The following is a 19408-nucleotide window of genomic DNA, read 5'->3' on the forward strand; positions in this document are numbered from 1 at the left end:
CACAATAAGTTGGGTGAATTTTGGCCCATTCCTCCTGACAGAGCTGGTGTAACTGAGTCAGGTTTGTAGGCCTCCTTGCTTGCACAGGCTTTTTCAGTTCTGCTCACAAATTCTCTATAGGATTTAGGTCAGGGCTTTGTAATGGCCACTCCAATACCTTGACTTTGTTGTCCTTAAGCCATTTTGCCACAACTTTGGAAGTATGCTTGGGGTCATTGTCCATTTGGAAGACCCATTTGCGACCAAGCTTCAACTTCCTGACTTATGTCTTGAGATGTTGCATCAATATATCCACATCATTTTCCATCCTCATGATGCCATCTATTTTGTGAAGTGCACCATTACCTCCTGCAGCAAAGCACCCCCACAACATGATGCTGCCACCCCGGTGCTTCACGGTTGGGATGGTGTTCTTCGGCTTGCAAGCCTCCCCCTTTTTCCTCCCAACATAACGATGGTCATTATGGCAAAACAGTTCTATTTTTGTTTTATCAGACCAGAGAACATTTCTCCAAAAAGTACGATCTTTGTCCCCATGTGCAGTTGCAAACCGTAGTCTGTATTTTTTATGGCGGTTTTAGAGCAGTGGCTTCTTCTTTGCTGAGCGGTCTTTCAGGTTATGTCGATATAGGACTCGTTTTACTGTGGATAAAGATACTTTTGTACCTGTGTCCTCCAGCATCTTCACAAGGTCTTTTGCTGTTGTTCTGGGATTGATTTGCACTTTTCGCACCAAAGTACGTTCATCTCTAGGAGACAGAACGCGTCTCCTTCCTGAGCGGTGTGACGGCTGTGTGGTCCCATGGTGTTTATACTTGTGTACTATTGTTTGTACAGACGAATGTGGTACGTTCAAGCATTTCAAAAGGATGAGCCAGACTTGTGGAGGTCTACAATTTTTTTTCTGATGTCTTGGCTGATTTCTTTTGATTTTCCCATGATGTCAAGCAAAGAGGCACTGAGTTTGAAGGTAGGCCTTGAAATACATCCACAGGTACACCTCCAATTGACTCAAATTATGTCAATTAGCCTATCAGAAGCTTCTAAAGCTATGACATAATTTTTTGGAATTTTCCAAGCTGTTTAAAGCCACAGTCAACTTAGTGTATGTAAACTTCGGACCCACTGGAATTGTGATACAGTGAATTATAAGTGAAATAATCTGTCTGTAAACAATTGTTGGAAAAATTACTTGTCATGCAAAGTAGATGTCCTAACCGACTTGCCAAAACTACAGTTTGTTAACAAGAAATTTGTGGAGTGGTTAAAAAACGAGTTTTAATGACTCCAACCTAAGTATATGTAAACTTCCGATTTCAACAGTATGAAGACACAATACTCCAAGCCACAGCTTCATACCTCTTCTCAGACATAGAGAACTGATATTGTATACTGTCCATTTTGGCTGGGATTGGTGTGGGGACTGGGGCTTCCATGGGATACATTTGAAATGTTTTGGGGATTGCTTAGGTCTTAATTATTACTAGGAAGGACTATGGTCCAAGTCAGATGTCAGGTACTATATTTATAAAATATTATATGAATCCTAAAAATTAAAATGGCCAATTTGGGTACAATCAAGCAGCTTTATTTTTTAGAGATGAAACTATATTCCAGCAAAATAATGTTGCAGGAATACTTATGTTATCTGTTTCTAACTACTGCCTCCGTCTCTCTTTAAAATGTGATGCCTCTGTCCTTGCTGGTGAATACAAAAAGATAGCCTTTCTATCAGAGCTATTTTCCTCATGATTGAGTCCCCTTAGACATTAAGTAGAAGCTTGAAACCTGACAAAAAGGCTTGTATACCACCGCAATAACAGAATCTCTGTTGGATAGGATTCTGAAATCTTGCCAAAAGATGTCTGCTACAAAGTCACTTGGGGCCCTTTGAAATAAGGCATTCTGTGGTGCTTTCAGAAGACAAAAAAACAGCATTTTCTTCACAAAAAAATAGGACAAAAATCAATGGTGAAACTGATCCATTCAATCAAAGCAGGTATGGGGCTATCTCTGGGTACAGGAGGAAACGACTAACGTACAGTACATACGTCACTCACCGCCCTCGCATACAAGTGACAAACACTAACTGTACAACGTCATAGGGTTCCGTCCCCATGTGAACCCTTACGGAAAAACCAGATGAATTTCACGTGATCGCATGTGAGCTGTGAACACAATGCGCAACACACACACCTCCAGTTTCAACCAATCAACTCAGCCCCTAAGGTGTTGCTCTGGCTAGGAGCTGGGAGTCTAGAGGTTAATATCTGGGCCCATTATGTGGTTCGTCTGGAAAAAAAGGGTTCCCCGACTAACACCTGCCCCAATACAAATGGGAGAGAGCGAGAGCAAGAGAATTTACAACTCTGGATATTACTACTCACACAATGTTCTCTTAGCAATAATGAATATTGTGATGGAAGTGCACTGAGATTATTGAAGAGCTAATAACCTGTGTTTACTAGGTGCCATTTGAGTACCGAGAGGTTTGTGCGTAGGTTGTTCTTGGATGGCTATTATTATGGGGACTTTGTACTGTCAAGGATGTAATATTCATTAAACAAATACTTTAATTGGAAAAGTGGATATAGGTGAATCAAGGCAAAAATTATTTCCAATCCACCAGCAACCCTGAGCTATGGGGTATGACTAACACAAATGTACAGGGTTGTGTTCCTATGCTTCACAGACCTCAAATAAAAGAGGGGAAGAGAGCTGATGAGTGGGCCAGTATCAGACTGGTGGAGAGTGAGAGTATAGCTCTGTCTTCATTCACATCTCAACACAAAAGGTCAGTCCTAAATCTTCATTCATTATGCTTTCATAATGCTTTGACAGAGATAATCTGCCTTCCATTCTCCATTTCATTATGCTTTGACAGAGATAATCTGCATTCCATTCTCCTCTAATGCTTCCTTTACATCATTACATAATGACTTGATTGGGATCTTTGTTGAATTTAATGGCACTCTCTGTACAATATCCAATCGAATTCTATTTGTCACATGCGCCGAATACAACAGGTGTAGACCTTACAGTGAAATGCTTACTTACAAGCCCTTAATCAACAATGCAGTATTAAGCAAATACCTAAAAAAAAGTAAGAGATAAGAATAACAAATGATTAAAGAGCAGCAGTAAGTAACAATAGCGGGGCTATATACAGGGGGTACCAGTTCAGAGTCAATGACCGGGGGAACCGGTGTCGAGGAAATTGAGGTAATATGTACATGTAGGTAGAGTTATTAAAGTGACTATGCATAGATAATAACAGTCTGAGTAGCCATTTGATTAGCTGTTCAGGAGTTTTATGGCTTGGGAGTAGAAGCTATTTAGGAGCCTCTTGGACCTAGACTTGGCGCTCCGGCACTGCTTGCCGTGCGATAGCAGAGAGAACAGTCTATGACTAGGGTGGCTGAAGTCTTTGATAATGTTTAGGGCTTTCCTCTGATACCGCCTGGTATAGAGGTCCTGGATGGTAGGAAGCTTGGCTCCGGTGATGTACTGGACCATACGCATTACCCTCTGAAGTGCCTTGCTGTTGGAGGCAGAGCAGTTGCCATACCAGGCAGTGATGCAACCAGTCAGGATGCTCTCGATGGTGCAGCTGTAAAACCTTTTGAGGATCTGAGGACCCATGCCAAATTTTTTCAGTCTCCTGAATAGGTTTTGTCGTGCCCTATTCATGACTGTTTTAGTGTGCTTGGACCATGTTAGTTGTTGGTGATGTGGATGCCAACGAACTTGACGCTCTCAACCTACTCCACTACAGCCCTTTGGATGAAAATGGGGACGTGCTCGGTCCTCCTTTTCCTGTAGTCCACAATCATCTCCTTTGTCTTGATCATGTTGAGGGAGAGGTTGTCCTGGCACCACACGGTCAGGTCTCTGACCTCCTCCCTATAGGCTGTCTCATTGTTCTCGGTGTTCAGGCCTACCACTGTTGTGTCATCAGCAAACTTAATGATGGTGTTAGAGTTGTGCCTGGACGTGCAGTCATGAGTGAACAGGGAGTACAGGAGAGGGCTGAGCATGCACCCCTGAGGGGCCCCCGTGTTGAGGATCAGCGTGGCGGATGTGTTGTTACTTACCCTTACCACCTGGGGGCGGACGTCAGGAAGTCCAGGATCCAGTTGCAGAGGGAGGTGTTTAGTCCCAGGGTCCTTAGCTTAGAGCTTTGAGGGCACTATGGTATTGAACTCTGATCTGTAGTCAATGAATAGCATTCTCACATAGGTGTTCCTTTTGTCCAGGTGTGAAAGGGCAGTGTGGAGTGCAATAGAGATTGCATCATCTGTGGATCTGTTGGTGCGGTATGCAAATTGGAGAGGGTCTAGGGTTTCTGGGTCAATGGTGTAGATGTTCTTTTATTTCACCTTTATTTAACCAGGTAGGCAGTTGAGAACAAGTTCTCATCTACAACTGCGACCTGGCCAAGATAAAGCAAAGCAGTGCGACAAGTTACACATGGGATAAACAAACGTACAGTCAATAATGCAATAGAAAAATCTGTATACAGTGTGTGCAAATTAAGTAAGGAGGTAAGGCAATAAATAGGCCATAGTTGAAGTAATTACAATTTAGCAATTAACACTGGAGTGGTAGATGTGCAGATGAGGAGATGTGCTTGTGTGCAAAATAGCAGAAAAACAGAAACAAATATGGGAATGAGGTAGGTAGTTGGTTGGATGGGCTATTTACAGATGGGCTGTGTACAGCTGCAGCGATCGGTAAGCTGTTCTGACAGCTGATGCTTAAAGTTAGTGAGGGAGATATAAGTCTCCAACTTCAGTGATTTTTGCAATTCGTTCCAGTCATTGGCATCAGAGTACTGGAAGGAAAGGCGGCCAAATGAGGTGTTGGCTTTAGGGATGACCAGTGATGCTGGAACGTGTGCTACAGGTGGGTGTTGCAATTGTGACCAGTGAGCTGAGTTAAGGCGGAACTTTACCTAGCAAAGATTTTAGATGACCTGGAGCCAGTGGGTTTGGCGAGGAATATGTAGTGAGGACCAGCCAATGAGAGCATACAGGTCGCAGTGGTGGGTAGTATATGGGGCTTTGGTGACAAAACAGATGGCCCTGTGATTAACTGCATCCAATTTGCTGAGTAGAGTGTTGGAGGCTATTTTGATGACATCGCCGATGTGAGCCATGACCAGCCTTTCAAAGCATTTCATGGCTACAGACGTGAGGGCTACGTGTCGGTAGTCATTTAGGCAGGTTACCTTAGTGTTCTTGGGCACAGGGACTATGGTGGTCTACTTGAAACATGTTGGTATTACAGACTCAGTCAGAGAGAGGATGAAAAGGTCCATGAAGACACTTGCCAGTTGGTCAGCGCATGCTCAGAGTACACGACCTGGTAATCTGTTTGTCCCTGTGGCCTTGTGAATGTCGACCTGTTTAAAGGTCTTACTCACATCGGCTGCGGAGAGCATGATCACACAGTCGTCAGGAACAGCTGATGCTCTCATGCATGTTTCAGTGTTACTTGCCTCGAAGCGAGCATAGAAGTAATTTAGCTCGTCTGGTAGGCTCGTGTCACTGGGCAGCTTTCGGCTGTGCTTCCCTTTGTAGTCTGTAATAGTTTGTAGGCCCTGCCACATCCGACGAGCGTCGGAGCTGGTGTAGTACGATTCGACCTTAGTCCTGTATTGACGCTTTGTCTGTTTGATGGTTCATCAGAGGGCATAGAAGGATTTCTTATAAGTTTCCGGGTTAGAGTCCCAATCCTTGAAAGCGGCATCTCTACCCTTTAGCGCAGTGTGAATGTTGCCTGTAATCCATGGTTTCTGGTTGGGGTATGTGCGTACAGTCACTGTGGGGATGACGTCCTCGATGCACTTATTGATAAAGCCAGTGATTGATGTGGTGTACTCCTCAATGCCATCGGAAAAATAACGGAACATATTCCAGTCTGTGCTAGCAAAACATGACTACGTTTTTTTCAGCTCTTCTAATTTCAAAAAGTAGTTAATAGTTGATGTCTGTGAAAATTGTTGTTTGTATCCACATGTGAAATATATTTACAGGTAAAATCATTGAAAACATATTCAGCAAGTTAAACTAATTCAGTTTGTTTCAAAATTGTTTCATTGAGCTTAAAAATAAACAGAATAAATGACGGTGGAAGAAAAGGAACATTCATTCAAAACTCGATTAGCTGAACTGAATTAGAAGATAACCCCGCTAGCATGTTAATATTGAATTATCCCTTATTTCAAATAACAATGCAAATCCTCTGGTGTCTCCAGATAACGAAGCTAGGAAATTAACATGGGTGTCATTCGACTGTAACATACCCCGACACACCTCATACTAATTCCAAATTACCGAATAATAAGACAATAATACAACGGGTGAATGAGTTTGTCTGTGTACCAAATGGCACTCTATTCACAACATAGTGCAGTACTTTTGACCAGAGTCCTCAGGCCTGGAGGGAAGCCAAGTAATTCCGCTACTCAAGAGTGGTAAAGCGGCCTTTACTGGTTTAATGCTATTTCTCTGTAAACAAATTAACAACACATTTTCAGCATGCAGATAAAGGCACTCAACATGTACTGCGGTGACACAAATGACTGATGATTGGTTGAAAGAAATGTATAATAAAACTAAGAGCATTGTACTTGGTACAAATCATTCCTTAAGTTCTAGACCTCAGCTGAATCTGGTAATGAATTGTGTGGCGGTTGAACAAGTTGAGGAGACTAAAATACTTGGCATTACCTTAGATTGTAAACGGTCATGGTCAAAACATATAGATTCAATGGTTGTAAAGATGGGGAGAGATCTAGTTGTAATAAAGAGATGCTCTGCTTTTTTGACACCACACTCCAAAAAGTTCTGCAGGCTCTAGTTTTGTCTAATCTTGATTATTCTCCAGGCGTGTGGTCCAGTGCTGCAAGGAAACACCTAGTTAAGCTGCAGCTAGCCCAGAACAGAGCGGCATGTTTTGCTCTTAAATTGTAATCAGAGGGCTGATATTAATACTATGCATGCCAGTCTCTCTTGGCTAAGATTTGAGGAGAGACTGACTGCATCACTTCTTCTTTTTACAAGAAACATTGTGTTGAAAATCCCAAATTGTTTGCATAGTCAACTTCCACACAGCTCTGACACACACACACTTATCCCACCAGACATGCCACCAGGGGTCTTTTCACAGTCCCCAAATCCAGAACAAATTCAAGAAAGCGTACAGTATTATACAGAGCCCTTATTGCATGGAACTTCCTTCCATCTCATATTGCTCAAATAAAGAGCAAACCTGGTTTCAAATAACAGATAAAGTAACACCTTGTGGCACAACGCCTCTCCCCTATTTGACCTAGACACTTTTTGTGTGTGCCTTTTTTGAAAATATACGTAGTTCTGTCCTTGAGCTGTTCTTGTCTATTGATGTTCTGTATTATGTCATTCTGTATTATGTTTCGTGTTTTATGTGAACCCCAGGAAGAGTAGCTGCTGCTTTTGCAACACCTAATGGGGATCCTAATACAATACCAAATACCTTGGGGCTATATAGGGTACCAATTGGGATGCATCCCATCTTGAGGCAATAATGACTTAGGGAATCTATTTGAACATCTACATTACATAAGTCCAAATGATCCTAGTTCAACAGATACAGGATTTAATCAGATCTAAGGCACCAACCAACAGGATTCCATAAAATGGTAAATGATGAATTAAGCAGAAGAGGAGCAGGAGAAGAGACATGACTTGCGCTACACTCTGTCTCCTGGATTAATGTCTAACTGTGTAATATCTCATCTAATTCCGTATCTGCTTCTTTTGCCCATATCTCAGTGCGCGAGAAAGAGAGAGAGAATGAGAGAGAAAGAAAGAAAAAGAGAGAGAGAGAGAGAGAGCGAGAGAGAGAGAGAGAGGGAGGAATATTGCATAAAACATTGAAAATTTGTACAGCGAGCAGAAAACAAATATAGTAGCATACAGTACCTTGTATTCATTATGATTGACATACTGCATAATTCAATTACCTGGAAGCACTGAAGCCATTGAGAGCGAAATGGCAATTCTGAATCAAATGGGGAGATTGTGCTGTGTGGAAATTGCCGTGGTTTGTAAGCATAGGATAAAACATTTATGGCTGAAAAATATGGTTTAAAAAAAATTTAAAAAAATTTAAAAAAGGGCTGTAACAATCATTTCTGAGGCAGTTAGCTGTGAGGTATCTCAGAACCTGTCAAGAAACCAGTTGAAGATCAGTTAATTATATAGTTGAAAGACAAAGCATTTGACAGCTGTAACATCTATATAGTAGTGCAGGATAGATCATCACTCTCTCCCACTCAGTTTCCAATCTGGGTGTTAAAACTTGATTCCTCCCTGACCTTTGACAGCCACATCAAACAACTGTGTAAAGCGTAATTCTATCGCCTCAAGAACATTGCCAAACTCCGTCCTACCCTCACTCAGTCTGATGCAGAGAATATCGTCCATGCCTTATCTTCTCAATGCTGCACTACTGCAATGCACTCTTCATCGGGTTCCCTGGCAGGAGTCTCCAGAAGCTCCAATACATCCAGAACAACGCTGCCAGGATCCTGATGAGAGAGCGGAAACACCATCAGACCCCCCCCCCCCCCCCCCCCCATCCGGGCACCTCTGCACTGGCTCCCCATCTCATTCCGGATCAAATTCAAAACCCCCCTGCTGACTTTCCAGTGTATGGAAAGTCATGGCAATGCCCCTCCTTATCTCAAACTACTCTCCCTCTATAACCCCACCCGCAACCTATGGTCAAGCAATAGCCTGCTCCGCCATGCCCCCAGGACCAAGCACTGCTCCTTGGGGGAATCGGGCTTTCAGCTCGACCACCCCCATCCTCTGGAATGCTCTCCCGGGCCACCTGAAAGCACCACAGACTCTGGGCTCCTTTAAAACGGTCCTAAAGACTTTTCTCCGTAGGAAGGTTTCTGTTGATAGCTGGGCTCCTTGGTATCCTTGTCCCTTGTAGTGTCAGCTACAAGTACTATATGCAGTACAGACAGTCTTAGAAAAAAAGTTGCTATCTAGAACCTAAAATGGTGCTTTGGCTGTCCACATAGTAGAACCCTTTACACAGACGGTTCTACATTGACCTCAAAAGAGTTCTACCTGGAAGCAAAAAAGGTTCTACCTGGAACAAAAAAGGGTTTTCCTATGGGGACAGCCGAAAAAACCCTTTCGGATGTCAAAGAAAGCTTTAGCTAAAAATAAGTCTCTAATTCCACTCTTCCTTGCCATCCCCTTCTCTCTAAACCTCACATTCTCTTTTCTTAGCTTCTCTAATTCTCTCCCTCGCTGGAAGAGAATCTGTGTTTGTTCTCTCTCTCTCTGTTGTCTATCTCTCTCCCTCTCTTTTTTCCTCCCCCCTTTTTCTATTTCTCTCCGTCTTTCATCCCCCCCCTCTCCGCCCTCTCCCCTTTCTCCCCCTCTAAGGACACAGTAATCAGAGTCCATTGACTAGTGTGTTGTGTTGTTAGTATCAGTCCTGTGATTAGTATCATCGGGGGCTCTAACAGCTCCTCTGCCTCTCTCTCCAAATCAACCAATAGTCTTGTTCACACAGCCGCTGCACATCAAAACAGCACACACAAACGGAGACGCACACACAGAGACACGTGGATATACTGTACACACAGAGAGAGAGAGAGACAGACACATGGATACACACACGTAAACCACGCTCTCACTCTCTTCTCACAGAATATTACCCCACAGACCCATCAATATTTCAAAATATATTCAATCCTCTCCTGTCTGAAACTCAGTAATATAAAATACCAACAATCCGGGGTCAGTGAGTAGCTCAGAGGCTGTCGTTCCACCGTCACACAGAGGTCATTATCACAAAGGAAACAGCTTTGAGAAGCACGGTGCCTCTTCTGTTGATTGAATTACCTGTGTGTCTGACTTACTGTGTGTGAGCCTCCTTCACCCTATTAGGCTACTACTGTGTCTATCTAATGCTGGTAAAATAGGTTAATATATGTAGATATAATAAGTTCAGTAGGCCTGAATAAAAACATGGGGTGAGTTTCCTGGAAGCTTCGTATAGGATTAAGCTAAATTCACTTTAGGAAAGATTATCTTAGATTAAATATTATCTTAGTAGTACTAAGATGACAGGAAATTCATCCATGACAGGCATTTCTAACATATTCTACAGCAGAGATGGAAGCCCAATGCTTTAATAAGATATACTCTAACAAAGAGAAACAGAGATCAGAGAGCAGTGATTGATACAGATATTTCTTAAGGGGTAGATCAGCTTTAATATTGCGGAAAGATTGTAATTGTAATGTAATTGTCTGCATCATTTCCAATACATACATACATACATACATACATACACTTTTTTTAGAATATACCTTTATTATTCCCCGCAAACCCTACCACCCTTCCCCCAATTGCAGTAAATGAATTAACAATAATACTTAAGCTTCTTCCTTCAGTTAATACATATTATACACATTTTTTACAGACACAATCTATTTTACAATAGTCATATTTTGTTTGTTTTTAATCCTTCCTCTATTTCTTATATCCATCCAGTTTGATTTCTATTTGTAGCTGTGCTATTTCACAGAATTTCTGAACCTATATACATTTTACAGACCCTGTATGTTTAACATTGGTTATTAGTCCCACCCTTTAGCTCCATTCAACCCCTCCCATCTATCTCTTAACACCATCCATTTTGGATTTCTATTTGCCATATATTTTTCAACTGTGATGTGATGTTTCACAAAAGTACTGAACCTTTCTATTCTCATAGCTTCTACAGATTGTAAATTAAAGATAAACAATTTTGCAAAAATAATGATTGTATTATTGATTGATTGACTAACTTTTCAAATCACTCTGTATTGCTATCTGCAGCATTAGTTCTAGGCAAATGTTGCAATTCTTCAGCCATCCCTGGACCTGTGACCAAAAACGAGCTACAAATGGACAGTAACAAAATAAATGATCTAATGACTCTGCCTCCTCACAGCAAAATCTGCAGACCTGGGAAGATTGTATCCCCCATACATATAACATTCTATTGGTTGCAAGAATTTTGTATAATAATTCAAATTGAAAATTTGAAGTTTTGAATCTGGCGTTGTTTTGCATGTCAATTCGTAAACCATGTGCCATGGAATGGGTACATCGAAAATCTCTTCCCAACTTTTTTGCCATTTATATGGCAGAGCTGTCAATTGTTTGGTTCTTAAATTAAATTGGTATGTTTTTATCAATCACAATTTTCTTTAACAATTTATGTTCTTTAATGCAGGGTCGACAGACAAGTTCCTTACTTTCCCCCCTTCTACTTGCATGTTCAATTTTTGTGGTAATGCTGCAATTAGTTGGTTGTAATTTGGGGTAGAGCAGACATTTCCATATGTCTGTGTTAGCTGCATGTGTGACATAACTCAACCAGTCCTATTTATGATATCATTTACAAAAATACCTTTTTAAACATTTTATCTAAAAATACATTTTTTAAATCTATTAGTATATTTGAGTTTAACCACAATATTTGTTGTATTATGTGTTCTGTCTTTTCAGGTGGATTAAACTGAAATTGCAACCAATTTTCTAAGGCTTGTTAAAAAAATTATGATATTTTGGAGATGATTTCGTTTTCAAACAACCGAAAGTGAGCAGTTGTAATCTGAATAAAGGGGAAAATGCAATTCTTGAACATGGGGTGAGACATTCCTATCAATTTACTAGAGAACTATTTCGGAATTAAGTAGAACTTTTGTATGACTGATGCCTTTAATGAGAGGTCTAATGCTTTAATATTTAATCATTTCTGCCCTCCGAATTCATATTCGTTATATAAATAGGCCCTTTTAATTTTGTCTGACTTGCCATTCCAAATAAAATGGAATCTTTTTTTGTTCATATAATTTAAAAAGCAGGTCACTAGGGGTAGGAAAAACAATAAGCAAATAGGTCAACTGTGATATGACTAAAGAGTTAATCAGGGTGATTTCTCCACAAATAGACAGGTATTTTCATTTCCATGATAGCAAGATCTTATCTATTGTTGCTAACTTTCTATAAAACTGTATTTGGAGTGAGAATTTCTTTCTTTCAGGATTTGTATACCGAGTATGTCCACATCCCCGTCAGACCCTTTTATTGGTAAACTACACAGTAATGTAAAAGTTGAATTTTTTTTGTGATCCAATACATAATATAGTACACTAATCCAGCGAGGTTAGCAAAAGTATCTAGATCCTCTATGAGGCTGTGGAGGGATTCTAATTGTGGTTTTAAAAGAAAACATGAACCATCAGATATAGTTGTCAGTTGTGTTGTTGTTATTGATGTTGTGTTGCTCTGTACAGTATGTGTTATTGTGTTGATGATTGCTCTTTAATCCTGGCTGTGTATGGGTGGATGACTGACTGGTGGTTAGAGTGACACTCACTATCATCACATCAGAGGTGTGATGGCGTCAGGGAAGAAAGGGATGAGGTTATCATGGAAAACAAGTCAGGGAGCAAGGGGACAAAGTAAGCACCTGTTTCCCCAGGTGTGAGCCTGCCCCCCCCCCCCCCCCCCCCCCCCCCCCCCACTGGCCCCACTGACCACACTCTAGCACTCTGATTGGCTAGGGCTTTATTTTCCCTCGCCTTTCTTTTCAGGAGATGGTTCTGTATCATTGCAACAATACGAGTTAATACATGTGCACAAGGCTGGACTGAGTCTACTGTATACAATGTCATTGACTTGGGATTGCAGTACAAAACAATCATTCATCCAACCATTGGATGTCCATATACTGTAGGCTACATTCAATACATGTGTATATCAGCTATTCATGTCAACAAGGGGATATTGAAGTTTATCATGTATGGTGGTTTCATTACTTAGGTCTATGGCCATGCCTTGACTGATACATTTCCATACACTCACACATATACATTCATTTTCGCACTGACCTTCAAATGGTGACACGGTGACTACCATAATTAAGCTTATTTCAGAAAATGTGGTCTATTCGGTGTCTATTCTGAGTCGCCTGGCTCTGACAGACTGACGTTTAGTGCTGTTTTGTGATTCTCAGAAGAGGTTAATGTTCTCAGGAGAGGCTAACTGTTTTGTATAACACAGCGATTATATAACATCTGATAAAGCTTTCTCGTCTGAGCGCAGAGAGAGAGAGAGAGAGAGAGAGAGAGAGAGACGGGACACGTGGGCCACTCCTCTCCCTGTGTGTGTGCATGCAAGTTTGTTTGTGTGTGCATGTTCATTGATGCATTCATTTATTAATATGTGTGTGCGCTTCTCCTGTGCCTCCTGCTCCCCTCTCACCTCCTCCGCAGTCTTTCTCCTCCTCCTCGACGCTGTTCTTGATGCTGTCGTACTCCTCGTCTATGTTCTGATTGCCTCTAATCTGGCTGAGCACGCGCCGGGCCTTCTGGGTAAGGCCTTTCCGGATCAGCCAGCGGGGGCTCTCTGGCAGGAACAGAAACCCCACGAACTGGAGCACCGCAGGGACCACCGACAGACCCAACATATACCTGGAGAAGAGGAGAAAAGGCAGAGAGAAGGGGGGAGGGGTCGGTGAGGGAGAGAGAGAGAGAGAGAGGGAGAGAGGGAGGGAGAGAGCGATATATTAGTTGTTTCATCTGTGAGAGTGACTCTCTGGCAAAAGGAGGAACCCCATGAACCTGAATACAGCAGGAACCACTGGCAGGAGGGGGGTGCGAGGGAGAGAGAAAATGTTATATATTAGTTGTTTCATCTTTGAGAGGAGAAACTCCATGAGCTGCAGCATAGCAGGAACCACCAATAGACCCAACATAAAGTATACCTGGAGAGGGGGAGGAGGAGAGGATAGGGAGAGGGGGGGAGATGCAGTGGAGGTGAGGGATGGAAAAAGGGAGGAGGAGAGAGAGGCGAGAGACAGAGATAAATTAGCTGTTTCATCTGAGAGGGTGAGAGAGGAGAAACCCCATGAGCTGGAGCATAGCAGGGACAACTTAACCTCCCACAATGTAGCAATGTTCCAACATACATGTCTGTAGCCTACTTAAGCCTCGTTCACATTACCCATAAACACTCCGTTACGTTGCACTGGATGTCATGCCCTTCAATGGGGAGGTCCACAACGGAGTGGAATGGCAATCCCCCAATGCAGTTGAAGGCTCTGTTACGAGATGGACGCCGCATACCTTAAAATGTTCTAAACCTTGTGTCGTCCAAGGAATTATTATCCTGATGTTAAGGAAATAAGATACCAGCCCGTGCTCTTTTTCCCACAATGCTTAGGTTCTGACTTCAAGATGCAATTGGTGAGGAGCAAATGCTGAAATTCACAAGCCTTGTTTTGTATTTTCTCAAAATATAACCAGGTAGGCTACTAGAGTGCGAACATACACTACCGGTCAAAAGTTTGAGAACACCTACTCGTTCAAGGGTTTTTCTTAATTGTTACTATTTTCTACATTGTAGAATAATAGTGAAGACATCAAAACTAGGAAATAACACATATGGAATCATGTAGTAACCAAAAAAAGTGTTAAACAAATCAAAATATATTTTATATTTGAGATTCTTCAAAGTAGCCACCCTTTGCCTTGATGAAAGCTTTGCACATTCTTGGCATTCTCTCAACCAGCTTCATGAGGTAGTCACCTGGAATGCATTTCAATTAACTGGTGAGCCTTGTTAAAAGTTCATTTGTGGAATTTCTTTCCTTATTAATGTGTTTGAGCAAATCAGTTGTGTTGTGATAAGGTGGGGGGCAGGAGGGGAGGTCGATTTGCTGCAAAGAAACCACTACTAAAGGACACCAATAATAAGAAGAGACTTGCTTGGGCCTAGAAACATGAGCAATGGACATTAGACTGGTGGAACTTTGTCCTTTGGTCTGGAGTCCAAATTGGAGATTTTTGGTTCCAATCGCCATTCCTTTGTGAGACTAGATGTGGGTGAACGGATGATCTCCGCATGTGTATTCCCACTGTAAAGCATGGAGGAGGAGGTGTTATGGTGTGGGGGTGCTTTGCTGGTGACACGGTCAGTGATTTATTTAGAATTCAAGGCACACTTAACCCGTATGGCTACCACAGCATTCTGCAGTGATACGCCATCCCATCTGGTTTGGGCTTAGTGGGACTATCATTTGTTTTTCAACAGGACAATAACCCAACACACCTCCAGGCTGTGTAAGGGGTATTTGACCAAGGAGGAGAGTGATGGAGTGCTGCATCAGATGACCTGACTTCCACAATCACCCGACCTTAACCCAATTGACATGGTTTGGGATGAGTTGGACTGTAGAGTGAAGGAAAAGCAACCAACAACTGCTAAGTGTATGTGGGAACTCTTTCAAGACCGTTGGAAAAGCATTCCAGGTGAAGCTGGTTAAGCGAATGCCAAGAGTTCAAAGGATGGCTACTTTGAAGAATCTCAAATATAAAATATATTTGGATGTGTTTAACACTTTTTTTGGTTACTACATGATTCCATAGTTTTGATGTCTTCACTATTATTCTACAAAAAAAACAAAGAAAAACCCTTGAATGAGTAGGTGTCCAACCATTTGACTGGTACTGTATATATACAGTGTATACTGTATATATTTACCAACAATTATATGGGGGATTGGAAATGATGTAGACAATTATATTGATGGAATCGACAATCTATCTGCAATATTAAAGCTGATCTACCCCCCCCCCCCCCAAAAAAAAGAAAAATCATATATAATAATCATCAAATTGGGTAAATGATGGACCTTGATGAGATATTCAAAGATGAAGCATGTAGAGCAATTACATGTATGTGTGTGTGTGTGTGTGTGTGTGTGTGTGTCTCACCTCCATCCATCATGGCGTAGGTAGCTGAAAGCCCCGTCAATGATGCTGGCAGTGAACTGGCCTCCTGTGATAAACAGTGTGTTTACTGTCACCAGCTGGCCTCTCAGGTGGGGGGGAGACGTCTCAGCTATGTACACTGGCACCGTCATGGACGCAATACCTACTCACGTGGGATGGGTCAGAGGAATAGGGAAGACACAATGAGGAGTGTAGAACTGTACAGTGTAGGGTGAAGATGCCCCTAGAGGCTAATCTTGGATCAGTTTAGCATTTCCCGCACTAATGGTTAAGGTTAAGATTAGGGGAGGGGAAGCTGATACTAGATCTGCACCTAGGGGAAACTTCACCCCGGAGCATACAATACGGTCAAAGTTTATGGATAAGTGCAAATTCAGCTTTTATGATCACTTCACTGGTTTACCTAATTCAAGACCAATGGTATAGGGTCTGAGTTAGGCATGAAACAACATATCCTCTCCACACTCCCCTACATCTGTCAATCAAGCGGAATCTGAGTGTCCTCAGTCACAGCTCTCATCTAGAGAACCTGACCAATCAAAACACTCTACCACAGAGCTGCTGCACCAATCACACACTAGCCATTAGGGCACTGAAGAGCCCTCATCATTTCACACAACATCAATCATGTCTGACAGACTGAACAACATCAACCACATCGGTCATCTCTGTAAGCAGATCTACAACATATCTCAAGTGCATCCACTACATCAGAGATATTGTAGCCTATACAGCATGTAAGTCAGTGTCGTTCTCAGCTGCTGCAGCCACTGACCATGCCAAAACGACTACATATTTACACTGACTGCTAGAACAAACAACATGCGTTTGCCCGGATTCATCTGACAAGGGCCGTGACATCACCGCTCCGTTCTGCGCCACACCGATAAGGGACTATTAACAGCACCCAGAGTGCACTACTTCCTGTCGCTCCTCCAGTTATCCGGCAGACGACGTAGCTACCTGTTGCCGTGGGAACCGCTTGCTTCGCCATGCAGCCACTCAATTATAAGACACCGGCTGGGGTTAATCAAGATCTGGGAGACGCTAGACGTTTTATTGGCATTTCGTTCATTTTCTTTTAAACACACGAGGGCTGGAGGGACGGGTCCTACTGTTAAAAGGTAGTGGCCCTAGGGTTGCCACTCATACGGTACACACCTGGGGTGACCAACCCTAGAGGTGTGGTTGATAGAGTTGCCAACTACACCTATAGAGCTACTTAGTGGCCAGATTTTTGCTCCAGCCCTGCAGTGACCTAACACACCTGATTCAGCTGATCATGGTCCAGACTCAGTGTCGGCCTTGATTAGTTTACCATTTCAGTCAGGTGTGTTTATGCAGGGCTGGAGCAAAAGCATGCATACCCATACATACTCCAGTGGGTAACACTACCATGTAAACAACTAGAGCTGAGCATGCTTCTACATAGATAAAGGGTTCTACTCTGTTTGCTCTTCTGTCAAAGGCTGCTCCTCTACATATCACATTTTACATGTTTGTCATTTTATTTTCATCATACACATGCAGAGAGCAGAACAAATACCTGAACCAAACACGTGGTTGTGAATGGAATTAAGAGTAGATGGTATAATATAATCAAATAAAAGGAGAGGCAGAGAGAGAGATAGAGACTGAAAGAGAGAGAGAGACTGAAAGAGAGCTCGCTGTTTGCGTTGGCATTTTTTTCCTAAGACAACTGAGAATTGCAGTGGAAGATCAATTAGGGAATCATTGTGTAATGTGAGCACCACCGTCCTGGGGTTGAGGATGGACGGAATTAAAGATTTGGGACAAGGAAATCTGGAAATGTGAGCACGTCCAAGTTGTTAAGATTTAAGAAGTTGTGTAGTGCATGCCCAGCATAACTAAAACTTAATGTAAATCTTCACTAATGTTCTAGAAATGTTCCCGGTTTGCTGGGTGGGTTCTGAGAGTGGGAGAGCCCTCCTTTCCTCCCCATCACTCCCTCCTTCTCTTGTTATCAGCGGCAGCCTTTGGTCAGTCCCTCCGGTCTCCCCAGGCCTCTACTCAGACACATGTGGAGTCCACCACCACCAAGACTCGTATTTTATTAAACCTTTATTTTACTGAGACCAAGGTCTCTTTTACAGATGAGCCCTGAATGACATAAATACACACATCAAAATATAAATACAAAATGCAAGAAAAAGAAAAACACGGTGCGAACGAATCAGCTTGTCCGAAACACCCTAACACAGGCGGGAGGCACAAAATGAACAGACGAGAGGCAGTGGTTGGGATTCCTTTTCTTGTGAATGTTTACTAGACGGGTCTTCTTTTGCCCGACAAAATAACTCCTGTACAGGGTAACGTCCAACGCTGAAACACCAGCGTAACAAAACAAATAAACATAAACTTAGCCGTTGACCAAAAGGCTGTGGCCAAAAAGGGGAAACAAAACATCTAGTCCTGTCTTTAGACTATCTTCTACACATAATAGTTACAGGAGGAACACTTCGTTCTACCTATAGCCTGCCTTGGTTAACAGAGAGACAAGGTGCCCCAGTAAAAGACGCTTTCTCTGAGGTAGGAATATCCAACATCCTCACAGCTCCCTGTCTCTACTCCCAATCCCCCCTCCAGCTCCTCTCCCGGCACACCTAATAAAGAGGAAGACAGAAAGCAATTAATGGGCCCAGGTGTGTACTAATTGGCTTTACACTGAGTACCTATCCCCTGAGGAGGGTGCTGTCGTGTCGTCTTCCTCCGGCCGGTCACGGAACTCTCACAACGGTCATAAAAAACAAACACATTCATCAGTAATAAGGTCCTCAATCCGCTTTCTGAACTGCCCTCAAGGCGCAACAACATCAAATGTAAGAACATTTTGAAGATTCTTCTACCTTATTTGCGAAACACAACTAAAAGCTGATTTACCTAACTCAGTAGAGACCAAAGGAATTTTCAGTTACCACACCCCGTCTCCGGGATGGCTAACCCGTATGTCTAAAGTTTAGCAATGACTTTTTTGTAAAAAGGGCTTTATAAATGAAAACATAGCAATGCATCGTGCAATGTAACCTACGTGACATCAAAGAGGGCCAACCAACTTTCTGGTAGAGAATGCAGTGATGAGTACTAAAATTGTCACCCGTAATAAAGTGCAATGCTCTGTTACGGCTTTAACCCTAGGATGTATAATAAACACGGCGCCCCAAGAATGCATATGCCGGGTCAAAATGACCCGATAACGTAATATGCGTTTTATTTATATGGGTTTTGATAGTATCACTGCTCATTAATAAGCTTTACGTATCGGCCTCACAGCCTTCGTCAGAGCGGATTCCTTATTTAACGGTTACCATGCACCTGCAAAAAAGATAGATCCGATGTGCGAATGCCTTTTTGAATTTATATGGGTCCAAAATATTATCCATTTTGTGGAACATAATTATTTTGAGTGATGATTTGGACCTTTCAATAATTATTTTGTTTGAAATGTTTTTAGTCGCTCTTCAACAGTTCGATACACATTTCAACGAGAACATATTTAGAAAATTCATAACAGCTATTGAAAATATT

The 19408-nt window shown here is 42.2% G+C and overlaps 1 protein-coding gene across 1 annotated transcript in view; it reads right to left on the reverse strand.

Moving 5' to 3' along the window:
* Nucleotides 1-19408, reverse strand: part of LOC129865286 (proton myo-inositol cotransporter-like) — a 68901-nt gene that overhangs the window by 41480 nt on the left and 8013 nt on the right. Inside the window, exons 2-3 of the mRNA XM_055937942.1 lie at nucleotides 15845-16004; nucleotides 13332-13540 (exon numbers count right to left, since the gene is read on the reverse strand). Of these exons, the coding sequence (XP_055793917.1) occupies nucleotides 13332-13540; nucleotides 15845-16004 (369 nt within the window). The remainder of the gene's footprint in view (nucleotides 1-13331; nucleotides 13541-15844; nucleotides 16005-19408) is intronic.

The sequence above is a fragment of the Salvelinus fontinalis genome, chromosome 11 (genome assembly GCF_029448725.1).
Source record: "Salvelinus fontinalis isolate EN_2023a chromosome 11, ASM2944872v1, whole genome shotgun sequence".
NCBI lineage: Eukaryota > Metazoa > Chordata > Actinopteri > Salmoniformes > Salmonidae > Salvelinus > Salvelinus fontinalis.